Below are 23,697 nucleotides of genomic sequence, written 5' to 3' on the forward strand. Positions count from 1 at the left end.
TGAAAGAAGGAACCTGAACAGTACTAGTTACTTGAAAAATATACTTTTTTACTCACGTTACAAGTAATGCGTCACTGCCCACACCTGGTTATCTCAATACTTGGTAACAGCAGAAGTAATATTATGTTATTAAAATGTGAAACGGGTGAGTCTTGTTTTCATAATTAATCTAACTGAGTTCAGTTCATTCATATTCATTTACCTTCTCAGCACAGGGCGTAGTGCTGTTAAACTACCCTGTTTCCTGACTTGTCTCAGTGTTGCTGATGCTGTTATCTGTCTTATGTCTGTTTTTGTGAAACAGTTATGTCATTTAAGATGTTGTGTAAATGTGTGTTTTGCTTTGTTGAACTGTAATTTATTCTGCTTTTATTGCAGCATATGTTTTATAATTGATGTGCTTTACATCCTGATTTTTACTTTTATACTTGTTTCTTGATGTTTGCTGCCAAATTCACACCTGTCCAGGGACGACAGAGGGAAACTAGCCTCCTGGCTGATTCTGGCATATTTATAGTAATGTTTATTAATACACAGCGTCCCTGAGAAATTAACCAAACAAATAAAACTATTTCCCCTGCACAAACAAAAACATACATTTTAATATTTAATAAAACAGCAAAGCTCCTGTCTCGCGGCTTGTCTCTTTAATGTCCTTTGTTGTGATCCACAGAGCCCTCCAGGTTCCACTTCAACAAGCCTGAGAACTACATCAGCATGTACCACCAGGAAGGGAGCGACACGCTGTATGTGGGCGGCCAGGCGATGATCTATGTGTTGACGTTCACTAACAGAGGGGTCCGCGACCTGCAGGTACGCTTTTCTCTCAGCAGGTCTGTTGTCGTGTACGCAGACACTCCAGTGTGATGTTTTTGGGATTTAATCTCTCAGCTCGAGGCGGTCTTTGGGTAATGGGGACCCACTCTGCTGCTGTGTAGAGGGTAGTTATAATCGATCAGTTGCCAGCCACCAGTTGAAATATTAAAAACTCTCTTTAAGTCAGTTCACTTGAAATAAAAACACTTTGGCTGCTAACTGATGTTTGGAAGTGCTGCTCATATTAAAGTTGGCTGGCTGGTAAAACAGGCAGCAGCGACCTGAATGTTGAAGCACATCAGAGGCCCTGCATGTACACACGTGATGTCACTTCTGTTGCGTGATTAAACATACTCTCAGGACTGTGTGGGTGTGTACAGTGTGTGTTTGATTGACATCTGCACAAGTAAAGAAATTTATCAAGATACGATATTATATTGATGTTTTGGACAATGACGGTATTTCAGACTGTTCTCATTCCAAATTGGTCAAACATGGCTACTTGGTCAGTGATTTCAGTGTCAGACACTAACACCAAAAGCCACCTTTCGCAGCCTCAGTTTATGACGCTGCTAGACAGAACCTGTTGCACCGGTATGATACGCTGCCGGACAGCATCAGTTTGAAATGCTGCAGGTAACAACGTGATATAAGGAGCTGGAAAGTCAATATAAGGTGAGCAGGAGTGGAGAGGGTTGGATGCCGCACACACTGGACTTTTTTGGCCCGCTGTTCTCTTCCTGTAAGAGCAAAATCATTATGTTTTTTTTCGAAACCTAACCACGTACTTTTGTTGCACATGGAAATAAATAGGACTGACCTTCAAATCCATTTAAGGACATTCGAAGCTTCGGAGCTCAGAACGAGAAAAAAAAAAAGCGCCGAGGTTTCTTTTATTTTTTTTTGTTTGTTTTTTTTTTACAATCGAATCCTGTGCCATCGAACGAAGCTTCGAAGCTTCGAATCTTTGAATTTTTTCAGGTCAGCCCTAGAAATAAATGAGAGTACAAAGTCTGTCTGCATTCAGTGAGCAGAAACTGAACACTTCCTGTGAAAAACAGAAGTGTATTTTGAAAAGACACAATGCATGTAACAGGCGTAAATGGACATGACGTCCCAGAACATTTACAACAGGCGAGAAACGTGAACGACACTGACAAACTTGCGATATTTTAGGAGTTGGGATGAGAACGTGTGAGATATTTGCTGATAACACAAAGTCTGCTTTGAAATGATTTCCGTACAGTTCAGTTCACGCGATTGATATGTGACATTTTCAGCTGCAACTATAAGTTGATTAATTTTCATTCTTAGATGTGAGAATTCGATGCTCTTCTTTGTCATACGTAATCACAAACTAAATAGCTTAGGATTTTTGGTTTCTCTATTTACTGACATGATTAATTAATCAATAATGAAAATAAGGTTAGTTGCAGCCGCAGTGATGATATCAGTAAATATCCTCTTTGTCTTTTCCTCTGCCGTTTGCTTCTGTCTGCCTGCCATGAGGCCGCTGGCACTGTTTGAATGTTTAGGAAGGAGCTATGCATCGACAGAAGTGGTGACAGAGACATGCCATGGGAATTCACATTTACCGGCTCCTTGATCATTGAATTGATATCAATGTACCCTTACACCCCTAACAACCAGCTCATGTGGCTGATCAGTCAACTAGTTGATCAGATGTTACTACCCTCGCTAGTTTGCACCAGAATGTGCCGTGTCAACTTCAGCCTATTATCAATCAGCAATCTTACAGGAAGTGAACACCGTCCTCCTGGGTTAAAGTTGGTGGTTGTTGGATCCATCCACCACCCCTCCCATCGGCTCTACTCAGACTTCCACCCTCTTAACAAGCTGCATTTCTACCTGACGCCGCTGTGTGTCATTAAACAATAACAGCGACTATCCACATATCATGGCAGCATGAAAGGACAGCTTTTATCCATGTCTGATGCCAGAAGTCACTGACCAAGTGTCAGATTTCAACTTTGGAGTGCAAGCAAGCTTTTAGCTTGGAAACATGGTTTTTAGTGTGTGTCCTGAATGTTCTGATCAGCAATAATACCTCAATACTTCTATGTTGTAAATTTCCAGCCCTTGAGAAGATGAGATCTTTGGAATATTAGCTGTTAAAGTTTTTGTTCCCATTTGAAAAAAGCATGACTTTGGATCTGTCTGCATTTAAACAAGCTTAAGTTGAATAAAATGGGACTGAAGAACATCAAAGGCAGAGTGCAGGAACTCAAAAGTTTGTACCACAGAGTGGGGTGAGCAATAGACAACTATGTCATCTGCAAAAAAACAAAACAATGGAAAACAGCATTTGATACATTTTCACAAAGATTATTTACATATATGGAGAACAACAGTGGACCTGGTATGGAGCCCTGGGGGGACACCTCAACACCTTTTGAGGGATAATGAGTAATGTTCATAATGCATGGTGCAAAGTGCCACACATTTCAGCGGCATTTAAAATAAAATTTGGTTTTACAAAAATGTCGTCAATGATTTCAAATATCTCTTCTAATACACAGTATTTTTTGGACGATGTTTCACCAGGACAGTATTACCCTACTTTTAGACCAGTTGACTAAGAAATTAGTTGTTGGAAACATTCATAGTTTGAATGTACATTCTATATTTTACATTTCTGTTTGTGTACGTATTAAACGTATTAAAGTTGTGTGCGGCTCAGTGAGGTGTTATTCTTGAACATTGGAGAGAGCCCGACTGGCTGTGTCTTGCTGCTTCTAGGGTTAAAGTTCATACCCCCAAACTGTATTTGCCAGACTCTGCTGGATGACAATAAATATAGTTGCCCTCCTGCTGTGAGGGTGACACAGTGAGCCAGAGAGGGCAGCGAGAGACGAGACGGTCGGCCTGCTGCTGACCCAGTTCAGTGGCTGAGGCCAGATGAAGTTGGGTCATGCATACATTAATGTAGCTACACATAGCTCTCCTCTGTGAGGAAAGAAAACTGTATTCACTGAGCTAATAATGTCAACATAGGCTGCAGATTACACAGTGTGGGGGCTGCAGTGTCAGCACCTACTCGCCTGACAAATTGAAGAGACTGTAAGCTCCATGTTTCATCCAAATGTGACTTTGCCCTATTTTTCAGAATGATTGCGGGCTTAGTGTTGGGTTTTCCTCCGTGGAGACGAAGACAGGTGGAAAAACAACATTTGGTGATGCATTTGGCAGTGAAGGACTATTTTGATGTTTGACAGGTTTTTTTTGCTCACACAGTTAAATGACATTTTGTCAGGAGGCATTTCAGTGCAGGTAAGTTCAGCCGAGCGGAACAGTAGAAAAATAACAATTTCCAATTCTTAAAAACAGAAACAGTAAACATCAACCACACAGAATGAGAGAGTGAGGGCGCCTTTTCTGCGATTGTAGTGGGAGACATTCATTATTAAAGGGTCACTAAACTCAGTTATCTACTTTGCGATGAAGAAACAACGCTTGCTTGAGTTAAGGGCACGACGCTCAGCAGTTTTATCAAAAGAATAAATTCATTCTGCCTCGTACCGCTCCATCTATGCTCCCTCCACCTACGGAGAGCAACAAGTTCACGGACGTTCTTTTGAAAGTTGTTGAAAGGAATGTGGGAAATGTGAAGTACGAGAGGCCGGTCGAAGGAACACAGGAATACAACATGAACATAAATGACAATGACAAAATAAGATCTTGAATGCAGTTAACATGGCAGAGTTGTGTTAGCTGAGAGAGTGGATGTTTTCTGGGAGGATTTTGTTTTAGCAGCTGCAGCGAGGTCACAGTTTTCTTGCTGAAACAGGCCAGTGTGAAAGAACTTGGCTCAAACTAAACAGTCCTTCCTCCCACAGATCCCAGCGGCTTCTGACCAGACTGCAATTGATACCTGCAAAGCGAAGGCTGCACCACTCGAGGTAGAAACTCATCTGTCAGCATCGCCATCCCTTCTGCAAAGCTCCTTCCTCCTCCATCAGTGTGTCATCAGTGTCATTATGTTTGTCATCATAATCATCATCATCATCATCTGCAGTGACACCACAGTATGGTTTGTGACACCATGTTCAGTTTGAATCCAGTTCTGTGTAGATTAAAGTCCTCGCCTGAACCTGATCTAAAGACAAATAAAAATGCAAATATATACAGATGAGATAAAATGACACAGGAGACGGCTTCGAACAAACAAACACAGATGAGTGAGCTGTTGATAATTGCGCTGCATAATTGCAAGAGATTCCACAGAGAGACCAAGTGAATACCAAGAGATTAATACAACATGCAACCTGAAATAAGTCCAACAGCGCGGAGCAGCTTCGACTTAATGTGCAGCGCTTCAAGGCTGCGGAATAATCTTAAGAAGAAGAACACAGAGCTGCTTGATGTGCTGCTTGTCACAGAAAATAAAGAGGTTGTAAGACCAAGACCATTTTTAGCATTTCACATCATTCAATTAATTTCCACATTCATTTGGACACTTTAATGATTACAGGAAATTAACTAGATCATTAAAACTAATTTTCCATTTAACTCAGGGTCAAATTTATCATTTGCTCACTACTAAAAGGAAATTAATATTTATTTAGCAACATTTCAGCTTTTGTTGTAGCATAAGACTTATAATAAGGAGGCTCAGACAGAGTTGCACCTCTGACAGTCTTTTAATCTCGAGACAAAACCAGAGAACTGGTACATCATTGCAGTTTATAGTGTCTGAAAACAAGCATCGCAGGTGCTGTAGGTGCTTTCTGTCACGTCCTGTTATTCAGACAACCAGTTCTGAAAACAATTGCCTCTTGTTCTCCTCATAACCAAATTATGTGAAGAGTCACGTCAGGTCGTCTGCACAATAACTTCAGACACTTGAGATATGTAGGGCTGTAATCGACCAAAGAAAACCTCCAAATGAGATTAACTGTCATTTGGGAATGAGCTTTGTCCACTTGGCATTTAGCCTTGTTACATTTGAATTTTTTTGGTGCTGTGTCCGTTTCCATAGCTTCCTCTTTGATGCATGCTGCTTACTGTCTGACACCTGGTCAACATGTTTGTTTCTGTGACCAGGAATGTCCCGAACACAGCAGGCAGAGTCTGTGCATTGAAAGACACCAGCACACACTGAGAGCGGCTCATCAGTGAGTCCATACATTGAGAGTATATCTTTACAGTGACATCATGCTGCTACAGTGCATCTTATTTGAAAAGAATTGGCTTTCAGAGGCCACATACAGCTCCTCGAAAAACTGTAACTGTGATGTCTTGTTCTGAGCGCTGAATCTTCCGTCTGCATGACAAATATACCCTCAGGTGCTAATAAAGAAATCTCCAGTCCATGATGTCTGCCAGGCCCATAAACTGCAGCCAGGTTTAACAAAGGAGTGATATTCTTATTTCTTATTTTATCTCCGGTAATGTGTTCTCTGTGAAGGCAGCATATCATCTGGAGTCGACCATGAGTGTGTTGTCATTAGGATGAGAGAACTTTTGAAATTCAATCGGCTTAGAATTCTGCCATTTCAATACATCCAAACACGTCAAAGCTGAAACCATCACAGCTGTGAGCACACATCCAAGCAAAGCGTCATTGGAGTTATGGCACAAAACAAAGAGGACGCTGTTGGAGCTGAAGCTTTCAGGGAGTCTGACAGCAGCAGATGGTGGAAAATGAGAACGTACTGAGTGACGCAGTAAATTTTCCCTAATAAAGCGGGTGGCGCTGGGAAGGGGAATGAAGGACAGCGAGCAACATCCTTCAGTGATCGACGGCCACGAGGTTGGTGGAGAACATTACCCCAGAGTGAGATAGAGACAGGAGGTTAACAGAGGGTAGCACGCCTAATTTAACAGACTGTATTTCCAACAGTCCCAGAGTCCTCAGCTCACACTGTCTCGTCAGTGGACCTTCACAGTGTGGTCGGAGTTTGTTGGTTAAGAATGCGGCTACAGTTAATGAAGAGGTGTACGTTTATGGCAGCTCTGTGATGAGATGTGAACTCTTACTTACCGCCTGGCTACATGAAGGGCACACTACTGCCTGCACTGACTGAATGCTGGCTGTGGACATAAACCCTGAGACGTGGAATCATTAAATATGGATGTAATTGGTGGGGACACTCGGCTGGTATTCCAGTGAATGTTGTAAACAGTGTTAGAGCTTCCTGCCAAACACTGCAGTCAAACAACATTACATCACGAGAACAGAGAGCAGCTTTAGTCTGATCAGGAATGCTACAGCAGATGATGTTGGGTTGATGCTGACATCAGCTCATGACCACAAGAAGACATGTCCGCAGCAACACTTGTCTGTTTTTCTGTTAGATAGTGTACGTCAGTCCCTAAAGCTCGGTATGGGTAGAACAACATGAAATAAACATGGCGATACCTTTGGTTGTGGCTCTAAATCAGTGGTCCTACGTCACACAGTGAGATCAGAGACAGCCTGGGATCAAACTCTGTCAGTGTGATGCTGTCACCACCTACGTCTACTGACCAACCAATAGAAATGCAGCATGAAATGAGCCAATCAAACAGATAGATGGCAGCTCGCCATGGAGGCAAAACTAAAGCGCCAAAAGAAATGTGAGGAAAACCTTGTGATGTGTCCTCCAGCTCTGAGCATGATCGAGGAAAGAAGGACGAAGCATGGAAGGAAATAGAGGCGGAAATTGTATGTCTGTATTGTCTCTGTGCTGTCCTGTGTTCATCTGTATTTTAGGTTTCTTTGTTTTTTAGATTGTGGTCTGTGTATATTGTAAATTATATGTTGGGACTACAGATGGAAATTAGCAGTTATTGTTAAATCTGGTACAACCATCTCCTCATCTCTTGTAAATGATTAATGCTATTGCACACTGTCCCTTGATAAACTAAATAAACTAAACTAAACTACAGCTGCCAGGTGAGACACCTGCAGCTAGTAGACACACAGACACAGACACACAACAGAATAAAGTGCCCACAACACTTTAGCTTATTTTGAGACATTTTAATTATGTTTTTCAGACAATTTATCAATTAATCTTTTTTTGCCATTTTATTTTTTATTTTTTATTTTTTTTTTGCCATTTTATCAACGTTTTCCTGACATTTTAAAATTATTCTTTGGACATTTTATCAAAAAATTTTTGGACATGTTATCAAATTTGTTTTTGGAGATTTTAACTTTTTTGGGGGGACATTTTATTAATATTTTTCAGGGATTTCATTAACTTTTTCCCTGACATTTTATTAGTATTACTTGGGCATTTTGTCAAAAAAAAAAAAAATGGACATTTTATTAACTTCTTCTTTTCTGGAAATTTTATAAATGTTTTTAGGTATTTTAGAACAATTTTTTCAATCAACATTTTGATAATATTTTTTAGACGTTTTGTCAACATTTTTCAGACATTTTTGGGACATCTTAGTAATGTTTTTTTCTGACATTTTATCAACATTTGTTTGGACATTTTAACTTTTTTGGGGGGACAGTTTATTAATATTTTTCAGGCATTTTATTAACTTTTTCCCTGACATTTTATTTGTATTCGTTGGGAATTCTGTCAAAAAAAAAAATTTGGACATTTTCTTAACTTCTTATTTTCTGGAAATTTTATAAATGTTTTATAACCATTTTTTAACCAACATTTTGATAATATTTTCTAGACATTTTGTCAAAATTTTTCAGACATTTCAATGCCTTTTTGGGAAATCTTAATAATGTTTTTTCTGACATTTTATCAACATTATTTTGGCCAATTGTTTGATATTTTTTGGGAAATTTTATCAACATTTTGTCAGACATTTTATTTATGATAATAATGTTCCCCTCTATGTTGAGCTTCACAGCTGGAGAACTAATAACCCTGCAGCATCACTCAGTGTGTGAAGCTGTTGCGTCATAGCCTGTGATTCAGTGACGCTGTCATCGTACAGTCTGCAGACATCAAACTTACCCAGGTTTATTAGCTCCATGTGGCACAGTGTAGCTGCACTAAACTTAGAAGACTGATCAAATCTCACAGTCTGTAGGAGGCTTACATTGAACTCTGACCTCATTTAAACCTCACAGTAGTGTCATAACCTCAGTCCTAGGTTTCAGTGTGGGCCAGGACTTAGCCAACATGTCCAAACTCCAAAAGTATTTCTCTCCAGAACATAAGAAGATAACTCACACACAAATTACCCAGCCCACCCACTAGCCTACACGTCCACCTACACGTCCACCTACACATCCACCTACGCACACTTACACAAGCTCTGGCCCTGCTTTTTGGACTCAGTGATGTACTTCCTCCATCTCCACTTTTCACTCGCTTCCATCAGAGTTTGTGATTTGATTGTTTTCTTTAAAGCACTGTTTTGGCTAAAGAGAACAAACGTGACTCAACATGAGCACCGCTGCGACCTAAAATCAGAATTCACCCCTGAAGGTTGTCTTCAGTATCCATTTTCATCTTCCACATAGTGATGCCTTTGAGATCACAGTCCATTTTCTGTACTTAATGAAGAAGTGATGCATATGGAGTGTAGCAGTGCTGTACTGCAGGGCTAAGCCTCCTGTGTGCTGTCTGCCAAAAATGTTCAGAGCATGGATCGCCTCCAATTTTTCTTAAATCTCTCTCTTTTTCCGAGCAATCCGCTTTTTCCTCTCCTAATCTGTTTTGTGTTGTACTCTTGCTTTGTTTCTCCATCCCTCTATTCCACCTTCCTCCTCTCCTCTGTTTGTTTTCCTTGGTCCCTCGCGCTTGTCTTGTTTCCTCTCTCCCTTTGTGCGGCCTCTTTCTCTCTAATCACTCTTTCACATATTCCCTACTGTCTTTATCTCTTCTGCCTCTGTGTCTCTCTGTTTCTTTAATCCCTCTCCCAATCTGGGTGTTTTTCTCTCCTGCCTCTGCCTCATTTTCTGCCTTTGTCCCTCTCTTTCACTGCCTCTTTCTCCCACAGCTGGAGTGTGATAATTTCATCACCGTCATTCAGAAAGTAAACGACACAATGATAATATGTGGAACAAATGCAGGGAGCCCCAGGTGCTGGATGCTGGTAAGCCTTTCTTCAGACACATTTCTTGAAATGCCGTTCTACTCTATATTCCTTTGCAGCCACTTCAAACGTGCCACTTTTTATTGGTTGCTACTGAAGCCGCTGCTCCTCAAGTCTGAATAGTCTCAGGATCGATTGTAATTAGCATTTATTTATTTGCTCACTTATTTCTTCAGCTGGTTAGAGAAAGGCCCCGAGTTATTTACTGCCATGGAGGATGTTTTCACTCAATAATGAATATGTGGCCCCACGGACAAGTTGAAATCTTCTAAACTCTCTGTGGTGACAAACAGATAAATGCATCTTGGGTGTTTGGATTGCAAACTGTAAAGCGTATAATGCATAATGATGCATGTCTGCAATAAACAGGGTTGTAAATGTTAGACTTCCTCCAGGCACTAACACTTCCTCCCTCCTCCTGCAGGTGAATGACACTGTGCTGACTGACGTCCAGGGCAACGGGCAGATAGCGTCGGCCTCTGATATCTCACCACCCTACCCCTCCCAGAGGTCCATCAGCCTGCCTGCAGGTAACAAATAAGGAAATTACAGGTCTGCTAGCAGGACTCTGTGATTCACTTGTAGTAAAAGAATAACACCTACAGAAACACAACAACAGATTCTTCATGGTTTAGTATCCGCAAAGGAAGACACTGCTATGAAACACTGTTGACAAAGATGAATTGTGTTGTTGCCAGTGAACGTGATGAACCTCATCAGCACCAGCTGGAGGCAGATCACAGATGACCTCAGTTGTAGCATAAATCTCGCCGACAGCACCAATTATGTTGTAGCATAAACGAGACGTAAAATACGAGGCTCATACATAGAGCTGCACATTGAAGGGTCTTTCAGTTTTCAAGAGAAAACCAAAGAACTGGTACATCATGACAATTTAAAGTGTCTGACAAACAAGCAGAAACAGTTCAGACACTCCTACAAGTGTTCCCATACACACACATTCAAAGTGCTTCCCGTCACTTAAGCTACTGTTTCCTGTTATTTAGATAACAAGTTCTGGGAACACTTGCCTCTCCTCACATACCCAGATTTGGTCAGAGTCCCGTCATCTATATCTCAGTTGAGGTAATTGGCTCAAAGTGAAGAGGTCGTAGTTTAAAGCTTGTCTGAGTGGATGATGTGAGCCAGATTCTCTCTGGAATTCAGAGCTGAGAGGATTCTGGTACATCAGCAAGTGAACGCACAATCACCTTACAAGTTGTTGAGATAATAGCACCACAGTCCTCAAGGTTTGCTTCTCACCGGGCAAAAAGAAAGCACACTGACGAATACACAGCATTTATACATCAAGTAACAAGTGACAACATCAGTAGATATTTTAACCCGACCCATGACCTGTCCCCTAACCAAAGCTCATTTCCTACCGGACAAAAAACTGCGTTTGTTTTTAATGGGAAAGGTTACAGTTGCCATTCATTCCGGGGAGAAATTACTCTGCAGTATTCAAGTCTTCAGTATTTATCAGTGATGAAACATGGCACGCAGGTATATATGCGGATTTTGGGGCCCTTCTGGCATGATGCAATAAATTCCACAAACTCAGTCCATCTCCATCCCTGCAGCACTCAAACATGGTTGTTTAACTTTTTATGCCTCTGCCCTGGCAATAGCTGCAGTCGGAGACATTATGTGTTTGGGTTGTCTGTCCATCCATCTGTCCCATTCTCATGAGCGCAATATCTCAAGATCTGCATGAGGGAATTCCTTTAAATTTGGCAGAAACATCTGTTTGGATTCAATGATGAACTGGTCAGATTTTGGTGGTCAAAGGTAGTTGTGACCCCACAGTACATCTTTTTGGCCGTAAGAATTTTTACAGATTATGAGAAAACTTCACACAAATGTCTGATAAAATAATGAAGTAATGATATTTTATTTCCAAATCTCAAAGGTCAACTTCACTGTGACATCACGGTGTTCTGTAAAAACATTTTTCTGGCCATTACTCAACGTCACATCTCAGGAACAGAAGGGACGACATTTGGTCAGATACTGAATAGGTGGCTCTAATCTTGAAACTGTGCTGATGAACTGCAACTTGGTGAACGTGCAGAGGAGTACAACCACGGGGTGGCATCAAAAAAGAAGTAACTACTATACCATTGCCAGCTCCAGTGTGGCAGATGGGATTAACCAGATTTGAAACGTCGTGGACTAGATCCACAGAAGACTGTAGGTTTGATTGGGAGCCTAATGAGTGTGAACATCACAGAGGACACAAGGGTCAGTTTCAAAGAAGATGTATTGTGATCGTTTTTCCTCAAGAAAACACAATTGCAGACTTTCCCAGAGTAAATGAGTTCAGTTGGTTCAGTTAGTTCTGCTACACTGTGGAAGGAGAGGAATCCAGGTGTCACCCTCAAAGCAAGGTCAAAGAATCATCCACAAAAAAGAAAAACCCCAAAATAACCCTGACTGCTGAGTGCAGAGGATTTTAGGAGAATAATGTGTTGAGACACGCTGTGTGTTCAGATCAGTTCAACTTGCCCAACAGCCAGATTGGAGTGAGGAGGAGAGAAGTGACCTCACCTAACCTGGATATTTAGTCTGGGATCTGCTAAATGGTTGTTGGCTTTTTAACCTGGGTTACACCAGCTCCTTTTTTAGCAGGTTTTTCCCACGTTTAAAAAACCTGTGTGTACGAGCTAGTTTTGGTAGAAAAAAAAAAGGTATATGTCACTTTTTAACCGAATCAAAGCTCAACCATATCAGTGACATTTTAGAAAACAGATGTTGAATTATTTTGGTAACAGTGATTTGAATTTTTTTTTTCCCAATTTTGTCCCAATTCCTTTTTGCGTGTAGGGGTAGGGGGCATAACGAGGGGCAGTGGGTATGAAACTAGTCCATCGGAGCGAGGGATTTCAGATGCTGACTTGTCAGCGAGGGGAAGACGTCGCCATGGCTACCACCGTGCAAGAGACGGGGAAAAAAGTTTATACATAGCTAAAGTTACCGTTGTCAGGTTGCTTGTTAGCTAGCTAGGCAAATACAAACTGTGTATTTTGTGTTTTAGTTTGGTGGATTTATTGATGTGGACTCGCTGCAGAGACCATATTTTAATTTAAAAGTCTGTATAATGAAATTGGACAAAACAAAAGCTTCTTCTGTTTCAGACAGAGGTGATTCATCAACGCTGAGCTCGGCTGCCAAAAAGGAAAACCCCAGACTGTGATTATGTCAGTTAAATGAACTGAAGTTGGTGCAAGACTTTGTCATCATAAAATATAGGTCCAAAATAAAGTTATTACTACTTCAGGAAGTAACAAGTTGGGTAAAGGGAAAGAGTGAAAGAATGAAGGAGTTTTTCCTGACTGAGGTCTCACTGACTTCCATTATGTGAGAACAAGTGTCACCATTTCAGAAGTCTCACCTTCCTTTTTCCCCCGAAGGTGTCACTCTTTCAAATATCTTATTCTGGAACAAAGCTGTCTTCAACTCTTTTTATTAACTTTGCTCATTTGAGTCGGGAGCAGCAGAGCGACACTCGTGAATCCCGGGAGTGATCCGTCTCTTATTATTGCTCTCTATTCATAACATGCAAATGAGTCGATGCTTTTATCTAAAGTGCCCCACAATCATTTTAAAGAGCCAATCCTCCACCAGATTGGTCTGTTAGGAGATTTTAATAAGTCATTCTGCCTCGCTGAAACATATGTACTCCACCTTAAATGAGATCTGATGTGTTGTCCAGCAGTGAAAAACACGCTCCGTGCTAACTGGTCAAATGATCTGCAAACATCCTTCGACTTTGTGTCTCGTACTCCTGAGTTTAAACTTTTTGCATGTCACACAGTTCTTCAAAGAATTAAACTCAGAAAAATCATTTGTGAGTCAGAAACACTTCATTGTGAGAGGAGCTTTTGAATCTGTCACAATCCCTGTCTCTCAGTCCTCTCCTGCAACACTGCTGCAGTAGTTTTCCACTCTCCCTCCCTCTGCTCCACTCTACCTGCCAGCCACGCCCACTTCATCAGGCCACTCTGCTCACCTGCCTCACAGCTGCAGCTCATTGCAATCAGGCCTGCATATAAGCCACTCCAGCACCTTCACTCACTGCCAGATTGTTCTTCTGCATTATGCGAGACTCTCCAGCGTTCTTCTCCTGCCTGATCTCCCGGTGCCAACTCTGCCTGTCCCCGACCTGCTCTCCTCGTCTGCCTCCCGGTAAACTCACCTGCCTTCTGTCCCCGACCTCGTGCTTTGCTTCAGCGTCTCTGGTTTCTGCCTGCTCGTCTGGTCTCGACTCCTCCGCCCGGCCTCGTCAACTCTCCTGCCTGCTCCTCAACGGTGCTTCTGCCTTCGCTGGCGGCTCTTCTGGCTCGACCCCACACGGCTCCCGACCTCGCCTCAGCTCACTCCTCGTCGGCTTCTCAGCTCGATCAGCCGGCGTTTCAGCCTCTGGAGCGCCTGCCTCGCCACCTTCGGCTGCCGTAGCTACATCTCTTCTCCTCTCTGTGAAAGAGTTTTGAACTGTGTGGAACCGGGGCTCTGGAGCTTCCTCGGTTCCGTGACTGAGCCCAGCCGCTACTCTTCCCTTATCTGTGCTTCAGAGACTGTGTTAGGGCAACTTGCCCGAAGAACGAACTTTATCCTGTGTTTATTCTGCCTGCTGCATTCCCTGTTTGCTGTGGTGCTAATAAAAGTCATTACCAACTATTCCTGCGAGCCTGGTACTGCATTTGGGTTCACCAACACGCCCGTTTCAGTACAATCTGGCCAGAAATGGACCCAGCAGACCCGCTTCACCTCAGTCTCGCCTAGCCGGGTGGAGGGCATGCTCCAGCAGCATGAGGCTCAGTTAGCCTCTAACGCGGCGGAGGCTCGTCAGTCGGCGTCTGCTCTGGAGCAGCGCTAACCTCGCTAGCCGTCCAGGTGCAACAGATGGCGGCCGCCATGACACCACACGCCGTTCCTGCTGCGGCTCCAGCCCTCCTGCTCCGACCCCGGGGCCACCCTCCAGTACTGCACCCGAGCCCCGGGTGGGGGCGCCAGAACGCTACGCAGGGGACCCTGAGGGCTGTAACCCTTTCCTGACAAACTGTTCCATTCTGTTCGCCCTGCAACCTCATACCTTCGCCACAGAGGGGGCTAGAGTCGCCTTCGCCATCAACCACCTCACTGGAAGAGCACGTCTGTGGGGAACGGCAGAGTGGGAGAGAGGCACACCAGCCTGCGCCTCTTTCCAGGCTTTCTCAGAGGAGCTGCGCAAGGTTTTTGGTCCCGTTTGCCTGGGGCCTGATGCTACAGGGGTCTCATGAGCCAGAGGCAGGGGATCGGACAGTTGCTGACTCGCCATTGACTTCAGGACCCGGGCTCGTCTCAGTGATTGGAACGCGCCGCCCAATGTGACGCCTTCCTCACGGGCTGGCTCCGTGCGTGAAGGATGAGCTGGTTTCGTTCGACCTCCCCAGTTCCCTGGACGGACTCATCGAGTTGACCACGAGGCTGGACAGGCGGATTCAGGCAGGAGGAGGAACAACGCCACGAGGAGGATCACCGGCCATCTTTCCGTCAACGGCGGTTCCCAGCCCCTCCTGTCCCACCTCCTGAACCCATACATGGAGGCGGAGCCCATGCAGGTGGGACGGACCAGCCTAACACCGGAGGAGCGAGCGACGCGCCGAGAAAATCTCTGCCTCTACTGTGGCCAGGCCGGCCATTTTGTTTCCCGGTGTCCAGCAAAGGAGGGCTCAGCAGTAAAGAGGGGCATTCTGCTGAGCCGGTCCCAGAACTCTGCCCCTAGCCCACGACCTCTGTTCCACGTCCAGCTCCTGCTGGTAGGGGGGTCCCACACCCTCGCTACCTTCATCGACTCTGGGGCAGATGTCAACCTAATGGACGAGGAACTCGCCCGCCAACTGGACATCAGCCGAGATCCTCTCCCTTGCCCCATGCCGGCCAGCGCTCTGGATGGTCATCTCCTGGGAACTGTCACCCATCAGACCGCCCCCATCTCTATGCTCCTGTCGGGCACCCATCATGAAACCATCCGGTTTCATATCCTGAGGTCTCCCAATCTTCCTCTCATTCTCGGCTATCCCTGGCTTCGACGCCACAACCCCCATATAGACTGGTCCACGGGGTCCATCCTGGGATGGAGCCCCTCCTGTCAGCAGATCTGCCTCAGACCGACGGGGGCCCCCACGCCGTCTGCCAGCCCCTGCTCCATCCCTGATCTCTCCATGGTGCCCTCTGACTACCACGACTTCCGGGAGGTATTCAGCAAGGCGAGAGCCACATCTCTGCCCCACATCGGCCCTACGACTGCGCCATCGACCTCCTTCCCGGCTCTGTACCCCCAAGGGCCGTCTTTACTCCTGTCCGCACCTGAAAGGAGGCCATGGAGACCTACATCAGCGATGCCCTGGCCGCCGGAATCATTCGACCCTCCTCGTCACCTGCTGGGGCAGGATTTTTCTTCGTTGACAAGAAAGATGGGTCTCTGAGGCCGTGCATCGATTACCGAGGTCTGAACGACATCACGGTGAAGAACCGCTATCCTCTCCCCCTCATCGCCTCAGCTTTCGAGCTGCTCCAAGGGGCCACCGTCTTCACCAAGCTGGATCTCCGCAACGCCTACCATCTGGTGCGGATTCGAGAGGGGGATGAGTGGAAGACGGCCTTCAACACCCCCACAGGACATTACGAATATCTGGTGATGCCGTTTGGGCTGACCAATGCCCCGGCAGTGTTCCAAGCCCTCATCAACGATGTGCTGAGAGATATGCTCAACAAGTTCGTGTTCGTCTACCTAGACGATATCCTGATCTTCTCCCGGTCCAAGCAGGAACACATCCTCCACGTCCAGACGGTGCTGCAACGCCTGCTAGAGAACGCCCTGTTTGTCAAGGCCGAGAAATGTGAGTTCCATGCCTCCTCGGTCTCCTTCCTGGGCTACATCATTGGCCGGGACCGCATGGAGATGGACCCGCTAAGGTCTCAGCCGTCACCTCCTGGCCTGTTCCTGACTCTCGCAAGCAGCTGCAACGCTTTTGGGGTTCGCCAACTTCTACAGGAGGTTCATCAGGGGCTACAGCACAGTGGCAGCACCTCTCACCGCCCTCACCTCCTCCAAGGTCCCTTTCCGCTGGACTTCAGCTGCCGAGGAGGCGTTCCAGCTCCTGAAGGGGCGTTTCACCTCGGCCCCCATCCTTCTGATCCCTGACCCGAGAGACAGTTCGTCGTGGAAGTCGACGCCTCTGATGTGTGGGGTAGGGGCGTGCTCTCTCAGCGTTCTGCCAAGGACCAGAAACTACACCCCTGTGCCTTTTCTCCAGGCGTCTGTCTCCAGCGGAGATGAATTATGACATCGGGAACCGAGAACGATTGGCGGTGAAGCTGGCACTGGAGGAGTGGCGCCACTGGTTGGAGGATCCAAGACCCCCTTCCTCGTTTGGACCGACCACAAGAATCTGGAGTACATCCGCTCTGCTAAGAGACTGAACTCCCGTCAGGCCCGGTGGGCTCTGTTCTTCGCCAGATTCAGTTTTACCCTCTCCTACCGGCCGGGCTCCGCAACGTAAAACCTGGCGCCCTGTCCCGGCAATTCATGATCGGGGAGGAGGGTCCCTCCAGTCCAGACAACATCCTTCCCGCTTCTCAGCTGATGGCCTCTCTCACCTGGGAGGTGGAGGATCGGGTGAGAGATGCGTTGGAGGACCAGCCGGGGCCCAGCTCCTGCCACCAAGACCGCATATTCGTCCCCCAGCAGCTAATGTCTGAGGTTCTGCAGTGGGCCCACGCTTCCCGACTCACCTGTCATCCCGGAATTCTCCGCACTAAGGAGGTTCTGCAGCGGCGGTTCTGGTGGGCCTCCATGGACGAAGACATCAGAGACTTTGTGAATGCATGCCCAGTCTGCAATCAGAACAAAGCTCCACGCCGGGCTCCCGCCGGGCACCTGCACCCTCTGCCTGTGCCCCACCGACCCTGGTCCCACATCTCTTTAGACTTTGTTACTGGGCTGCCACTGTCAGGAATTTACACCACCATCCTGACAGTAGTGGACCGGTTCACCAAGATGGCTCATTTCGTGCCCCTGGCCAAGCTCCCCTCGGCCAAAGAAACCGCTGAACTGGTTCTGCAGCACGTGTTCGGCTCCACGGCCTCCCATCCGCGTGGTCTCAGACCGAGGCCCCAGTTCACCTCTGCTTTCGGGAGGGAATTCTGCCGCCTTCTGGGAGCCTCTACCAGCCTGTCCTCCGGGTTTCATCCCCAATCCAACGGCCAGTCCGAGAGGATGAACCAGGAGATGGAGACGGCGCTCCGCTGCATGGCTTCCAAGCACCCTGCTTCGTGGTCCACTCAACTGCTGTGGGTGGAATACGCCCACAACACCCTCATCAGCTCTGCCACCGGGCTATCTCCATTTCAGTGCGCCTATGGCTACCAACCTCCCCTGTTTCCTGCGCAGGAGAAAGAGACTGTCTGCCCCTCTGTGGAGGCCTTTATTCGCCGTTGCCGCCGGACCTGGACGCAGGCTCGGGACGGCCCTCCTGAGCCGCTGACCGGTACACGACGGCCGCCAACCGCCGTCGCTCCCAGGCTCCCCCCTACCAGGTGGGACAGAAAGTGTGGCTGTCAACTCGAGACCTTCCTCTGAGGGTGGAGTCAAAGAAATTGGCCCCCAAGTTTATTGGGCCGTTCCCCATCGAGAAGGTAGTGAACCCTGTGGCGGTTCGGCTCAAGCTGCCCCGCACCATGCGGATCCATCCTACCTTCCATGTCTCCAGGATCAAGCCATTCCGAGAGAGTCCCCTGCAGCCTGCCTCCCAGCCACCTCCACCTCCTCGCATCATTGACGGGGCCCCTGCTTACACGGTGCACCGCCTGTTACGCCTCGTCGTCATGGGAGAGGCCTGCAATACCTCGTCGACTGGGAGGATACGGTCCGGAGGAGCGGTCATGGGTTCCAGCCCGTGAGATCCTGGGCGCACGGCTCATCAGGAGTTCCATCGCCAACACCTGACCAGCCCTCCAACTTCACCTCTGCACAAGGTGGCCCCAACACTGACCCTCAGTCTCCTCCTGCATCTGAGGCATCTGGGTCTAAGGAGGAGGAGGAGGGATTGGCCTCAGAGGATGAAGAGACTGGGACGGAGGCCTCTGAGGAATTTTAGCCCTCCTCCAGGCCCCCGCCACCCACCCGGCTCCTCTGGAACTGTTTGGGACGTCAGGAGCCGTCCCTTGAGGGGGGGGTTCTGTCACAATCCCTGTCTCTCAGTCCTCTCCTGCAACACTGCTGCAGTAGTTTTCCACTCTCCCTCCCTCTGCTCCACTCTACCTGCCAGCCACGCCCACTTCATCAGGCCACTCTGCTCACCTGCCTCACAGCTGCAGCTCATTGCAATCAGGCCTGCATATAAGCCACTCCAGCACCTTCACTCACTGCCAGATTGTTCTTCTGCATTATGAGACTCTCCAGCGTTCTTCTCCTGCCTGATCTCCCGGTGCCAACTCTGCCTGTCCCCGACCTGCTCTCCTCGTCTGCCTCCCGGTAAACTCACCTGCCTTCTGTCCCCGACCTCGTGCTTTGCTTCAGCGTCTCTGGTTTCTGCCTGCTCGTCTGGTCTCGACTCCTCCGCCCGGCCTCGTCAACTCTCCTGCCTGCTCCTCAACGGTGCTTCTGCCTTCGCTGACGGCTCTTCTGGCTACGACCCCCACACCGGCTCCCGACCTCGCCTCAGCTCACTCCTCGTCGGCTTCTCAGCTCGATCAGCCGGCGTTTCAGCCTCCGGAGCGCCTGCCTCGCCACCTTCGGCTGCCGTAAGCTACATCTCTTCTCCTCTCTGTGAAAGAGTTTTGAACTGTGTGGAACCGGGGGCTCTGGAGCTTCCCCTCGGTTCCGTGACTGAGCCCAGCCGCTACTCTTCCCCTTATCTGTGCTTCAGAGACTGTGTTAGGGCAACTTGCCCGAAGAACGAACTTTATCCTGTGTTTATTCTGCCTGCTGCATTCCCTGTTTGCTGTGGTGCTAATAAAAGTCATTACCAACTATTCCTGCGAGCCTGGTACTGCATTTGGGTTCACCAACACGCCCGTTTCAGAATCAGTTTAACAATAAAATGAGCCTCACTTAAGTGAAGGCTATTGAGTGAGTGATGCAGAATGGAGGTCCTTATCCATCATTGTTAGAGCCTCTCTCTACCTGCACTGTTTATCTGCACAGAGAAGAACAAGAGGAACTTTATTAATCCCTCACGGGGAAATTCAATTTTCAGGAAAACTAGACAAACAAATTTAAAGCGTTACCGCAAATGCATCACTTTTATTTAATTAAACCCAAATTACAAATTTGTCTCAAAGGGTTTTGCAATTTGTTCAGAATAAAAAAAAACAACCTCTTCCCTCACACCCTTCGTTCAGACAGAGAAAAACTCCTGTCATGCTCCACCCAGAAACATAAGAAGAAACCTCAGGAAGAGAAACAAACAGGAGCGAGACTACCTGAGGACACTTTCAACTCTGTCATAGAAACAGTCCACCACAGCCAACTCATCCTCACTGTGACCTCGTCACATGTCCACGTTTGGTCATGGACTTTCCACGTCCACATATGGCGTCCAAGGTACCCTGGGTGTGTTGGTTGTTGACGTTCTGGGACGCCGTGTCAACTTCAGCCTGTTACATGCATTGTCTGTTTTCAAAATACACTTCTGTTTTCACAGGAAATGTACAGTTTGATACGGTCTCTTTCAAAATAAAAGCACTATGTCGTGATTCAGCATTTTTTTCTCCTTTAACAACAAACACACACATTTAGATTTAGGCGACAAAGGAAGTGGGTGGGTTCAGGAAAAAAGAACAGGGTTTGGCTTTAGAATCTTACAGGACCCAAACACCGCTCTCTCGGGTGACAGTCAGCGTTTCTTCCGCTAACCCCAGTTCGACTTACGGCACCTTAACTTTTGTTCTTGCCCCACTGCATTTCCCCTAATGCTGCGGGGCACCGCTAAATGATAACAGCAACCAGCTGCGTATCATACTGACGGAAAAGGATGCCTGTTTTTGTTGGCTTTTGATGCCGCAGTCACTGCTTCAGTGAGACCAGACCCCCAGAGCATATGTTGGGAATTTTGCTTATTGTGATGTTGTGATGTCATTTTGACGTATTGCGAAGCCGTTTTGATAGTTTCATCAGCAGAAGAAATATTTCCCCGGTTCCTACATTGGTATTTTTTGTCATTTCATATTCCTAAAATCTGTATAACCGAAAAGCTAAAGGGTTATTAAAGTCAATGAACCAGAATATTTGATTAAAGTATTAAAATTGTGTCTCAAGAAAAAGAAAAATTACAGACATCAACCTGCTTCTCTGCTCCTCTGGCGCCACCATACCTTTTATCTGTTTTTTGGACTGCTTATAGGCTAATGTAATGATGTCATCGCAAACAACCACGATGATGGTTCCAAAGACAGAAGTCTTGGCTTTCTGTTGATAAAAGGATGTATGCTCTACCTATTATAGTTTTACTTCTGATTGATTCTAAACAGGGTCATGAAACAACACTCTCCTGAGGCTGCACACAGGTGCTCTGTTTTCAGAGGGTTAAATCATTTGTACTTATTGTAATCCTGTGCCTTAGCAGATCATATATGTGGCCTAATTTGTCGAGTACAACATCACCAGGGGATCGCACCACCTTGGGTGCCAACCACACAAGAGTCAGCCATCTGCTGTTGTGCACTCACATGGAGAAAATCATGTAAACCCAAAATGGAGCTGCTGTACAGCCGACTGCACAGACAGATTCAGAGAGAAGTCAGACACGACTTTTACAGACTCCTGGACGCTTTAAAATGGCTCCAGACATGTGTGTGTATGTATGTACATGCCCTGCAGGTTCAGCTGACTTTGTGTGCTTCCACAGTGTCGAGGCACTCACACATATATCTCTCAGGAAGCTCAATATCAGGCCACAGTTTTACATCCGCAGACACTGACTGTCTGCTGCATCAGATCACTCACTGTCGTTGTCAATGGCAATCTTTTCAAGAGTTTCATTATTTTCCTCTCAGCGTCACAGCTCTTCTGATTCACAGCAGCCACTGTTGGTTTGCTTTGCTGCACAGCGACGGTGACAAAGGTTGGATCATAGTGACAGAAGAGATAACTTCTGCACTAGCAAATTTAAACCTCGCATTTTCAACCCAGTCGCCAGAATAAATGTTGGCATTGTACATTTCTGCAGACCTCAGATATGATATCATATGGCGGCTATGTTTAGGCACAAGAAACACTTGGTTATTGTTTCTTAAAGATCATGTTATGGCGTAAAATGCCCATCTGGGGGCAGAATTCCTGAGAGGAAATGTGCCAATGTTTATTTTATTTTGTTTATTTATTAGGATCCCCATTACCCATCACTCCATTGTGGGAGTAATGGCTATTCTTCCTGGGCTCCTCACACAGGACACAATTATATACATAGCAAAAACATACAGAATAACATTAACAATCTAGAATCATATGATAATTACAAGGAAAAAAACTACAATATTAAATTCAATAATTTACCACAATGTGAACTATTAATTGCAATTGGAAGAAATTGTTAAAAACAGTTTTTAAAGTTTTGCAAACACACTAAATCAATAACAATCAATCATCTTTTTCAGTTTGTTTTTAAAACTACTTGTGCTTCCCAGCGATAAGAGCTCAGGTGGAAGTCTGTTCCACTCTGCAACAGCTCTGTGCATAACTGTTCTTCTAAGTGTGTTGGTTCTCGGCAGAGGTAATGTGAATCTGTGGTTTACTGCTTGTCTTGTCTCATGGTTATGTCTGTTATTGGTTGGCACTAGTTGTAAATATAAATATAAGCAGTTAGGTTTACCAACAGTATATATATATATATATATATATATATATATATTCTTTACAAACAGTATAAGACTGCATGTCAGTCTGTCTTTAACCATTAGCCACGACAGTCTGTCATGCATTTCTAACACATTCTCCCTTATGGAGCACTGAAGTGCAAGGCGAGCTGCTCTATTTTGAGTTAACTGGAGTTTTGACATTTCTTTTTGTGATGCACAAGACCAGACTGTTGGATAATAGTCCAGATGTGAAAGGACTAGAGACTGAGTTACAGTTTTTAAAGATGACTCATCTAAGAGAGTAGCACTTTTTTTAATGATGGAAATACCCCTACTCATCCTCATGACTATACTGCCAATATGAGATGTCCATGACAGTGTTTCGTCTATAGTAACCCCGAGCAGTTTAGCCTCCCTGACCTGTTCAATATCAGTACCATTTAGGGAGAGAGATAGTTTGTGATCCGACCTAAAGGCATATTTAGAACCTAGCATTAGACATTTGGTTTTAGAAACATTTAATTTCAATTTGTTTTCATTAACCCATTCTGAAACCAACATAATTTCCTTATGAAGTGTGTTATTGACCTGTTCAGAGCTTAAGCCTGATGCAAATATTATGGTATCATCAGCATAAATCACCATGCCCACATTCTCTAACATATAAGGAATATCATTTACGGAAATGGAGTAAAGGAGCGGTCCTAGGCAGCTGCCCTGGGGAATACCACATTCAAGTGTAATTAAATTTGATATTGAGCCATTAAAAACAACAACACATTGCTGCCTGCCTGACAGATAACTTCTTAGTAACTCTATGGCAGTATTTCTGAAACCACAGGCCCTCAGTTTCTTGATTAATAGGTCATGGTCTATAATATTGAACGCAGCACTAAAATCCAAAAGTACTGCACCTACCACATCCTTTTTATCAGTATGTTGTAACCAACAGTCTGTTAAAGATGTTAAGGCAGTTGTTGTTGAGTGGCCCACTCTATACGCATGCTGGAAGTCTGT

At 45.7% G+C, this 23,697-nt stretch overlaps 2 protein-coding genes across 2 annotated transcripts in view; one reads left to right on the forward strand and one right to left on the reverse strand.

The window, feature by feature from the left end:
- Positions 1–23,697, reverse strand: part of LOC125892608 (cathepsin S-like) — an 853,108-nt gene that overhangs the window by 124,279 nt on the left and 705,132 nt on the right. The gene's annotated exons all lie outside the window — the stretch shown is intronic.
- Positions 1–23,697, forward strand: part of si:ch211-113g11.6 (uncharacterized protein LOC559008 homolog) — a 73,388-nt gene that overhangs the window by 12,444 nt on the left and 37,247 nt on the right. Inside the window, exons 2-5 of the mRNA XM_049582628.1 lie at positions 674–813; positions 4,674–4,736; positions 9,742–9,837; positions 10,262–10,367. Coding sequence (XP_049438585.1) covers positions 674–813; positions 4,674–4,736; positions 9,742–9,837; positions 10,262–10,367 — 405 coding nt within the window. The remainder of the gene's footprint in view (positions 1–673; positions 814–4,673; positions 4,737–9,741; positions 9,838–10,261; positions 10,368–23,697) is intronic.

Source organism: Epinephelus fuscoguttatus, linkage group LG8 (genome assembly GCF_011397635.1).
Source record: "Epinephelus fuscoguttatus linkage group LG8, E.fuscoguttatus.final_Chr_v1".
Lineage (NCBI taxonomy): Eukaryota > Metazoa > Chordata > Actinopteri > Perciformes > Serranidae > Epinephelus > Epinephelus fuscoguttatus.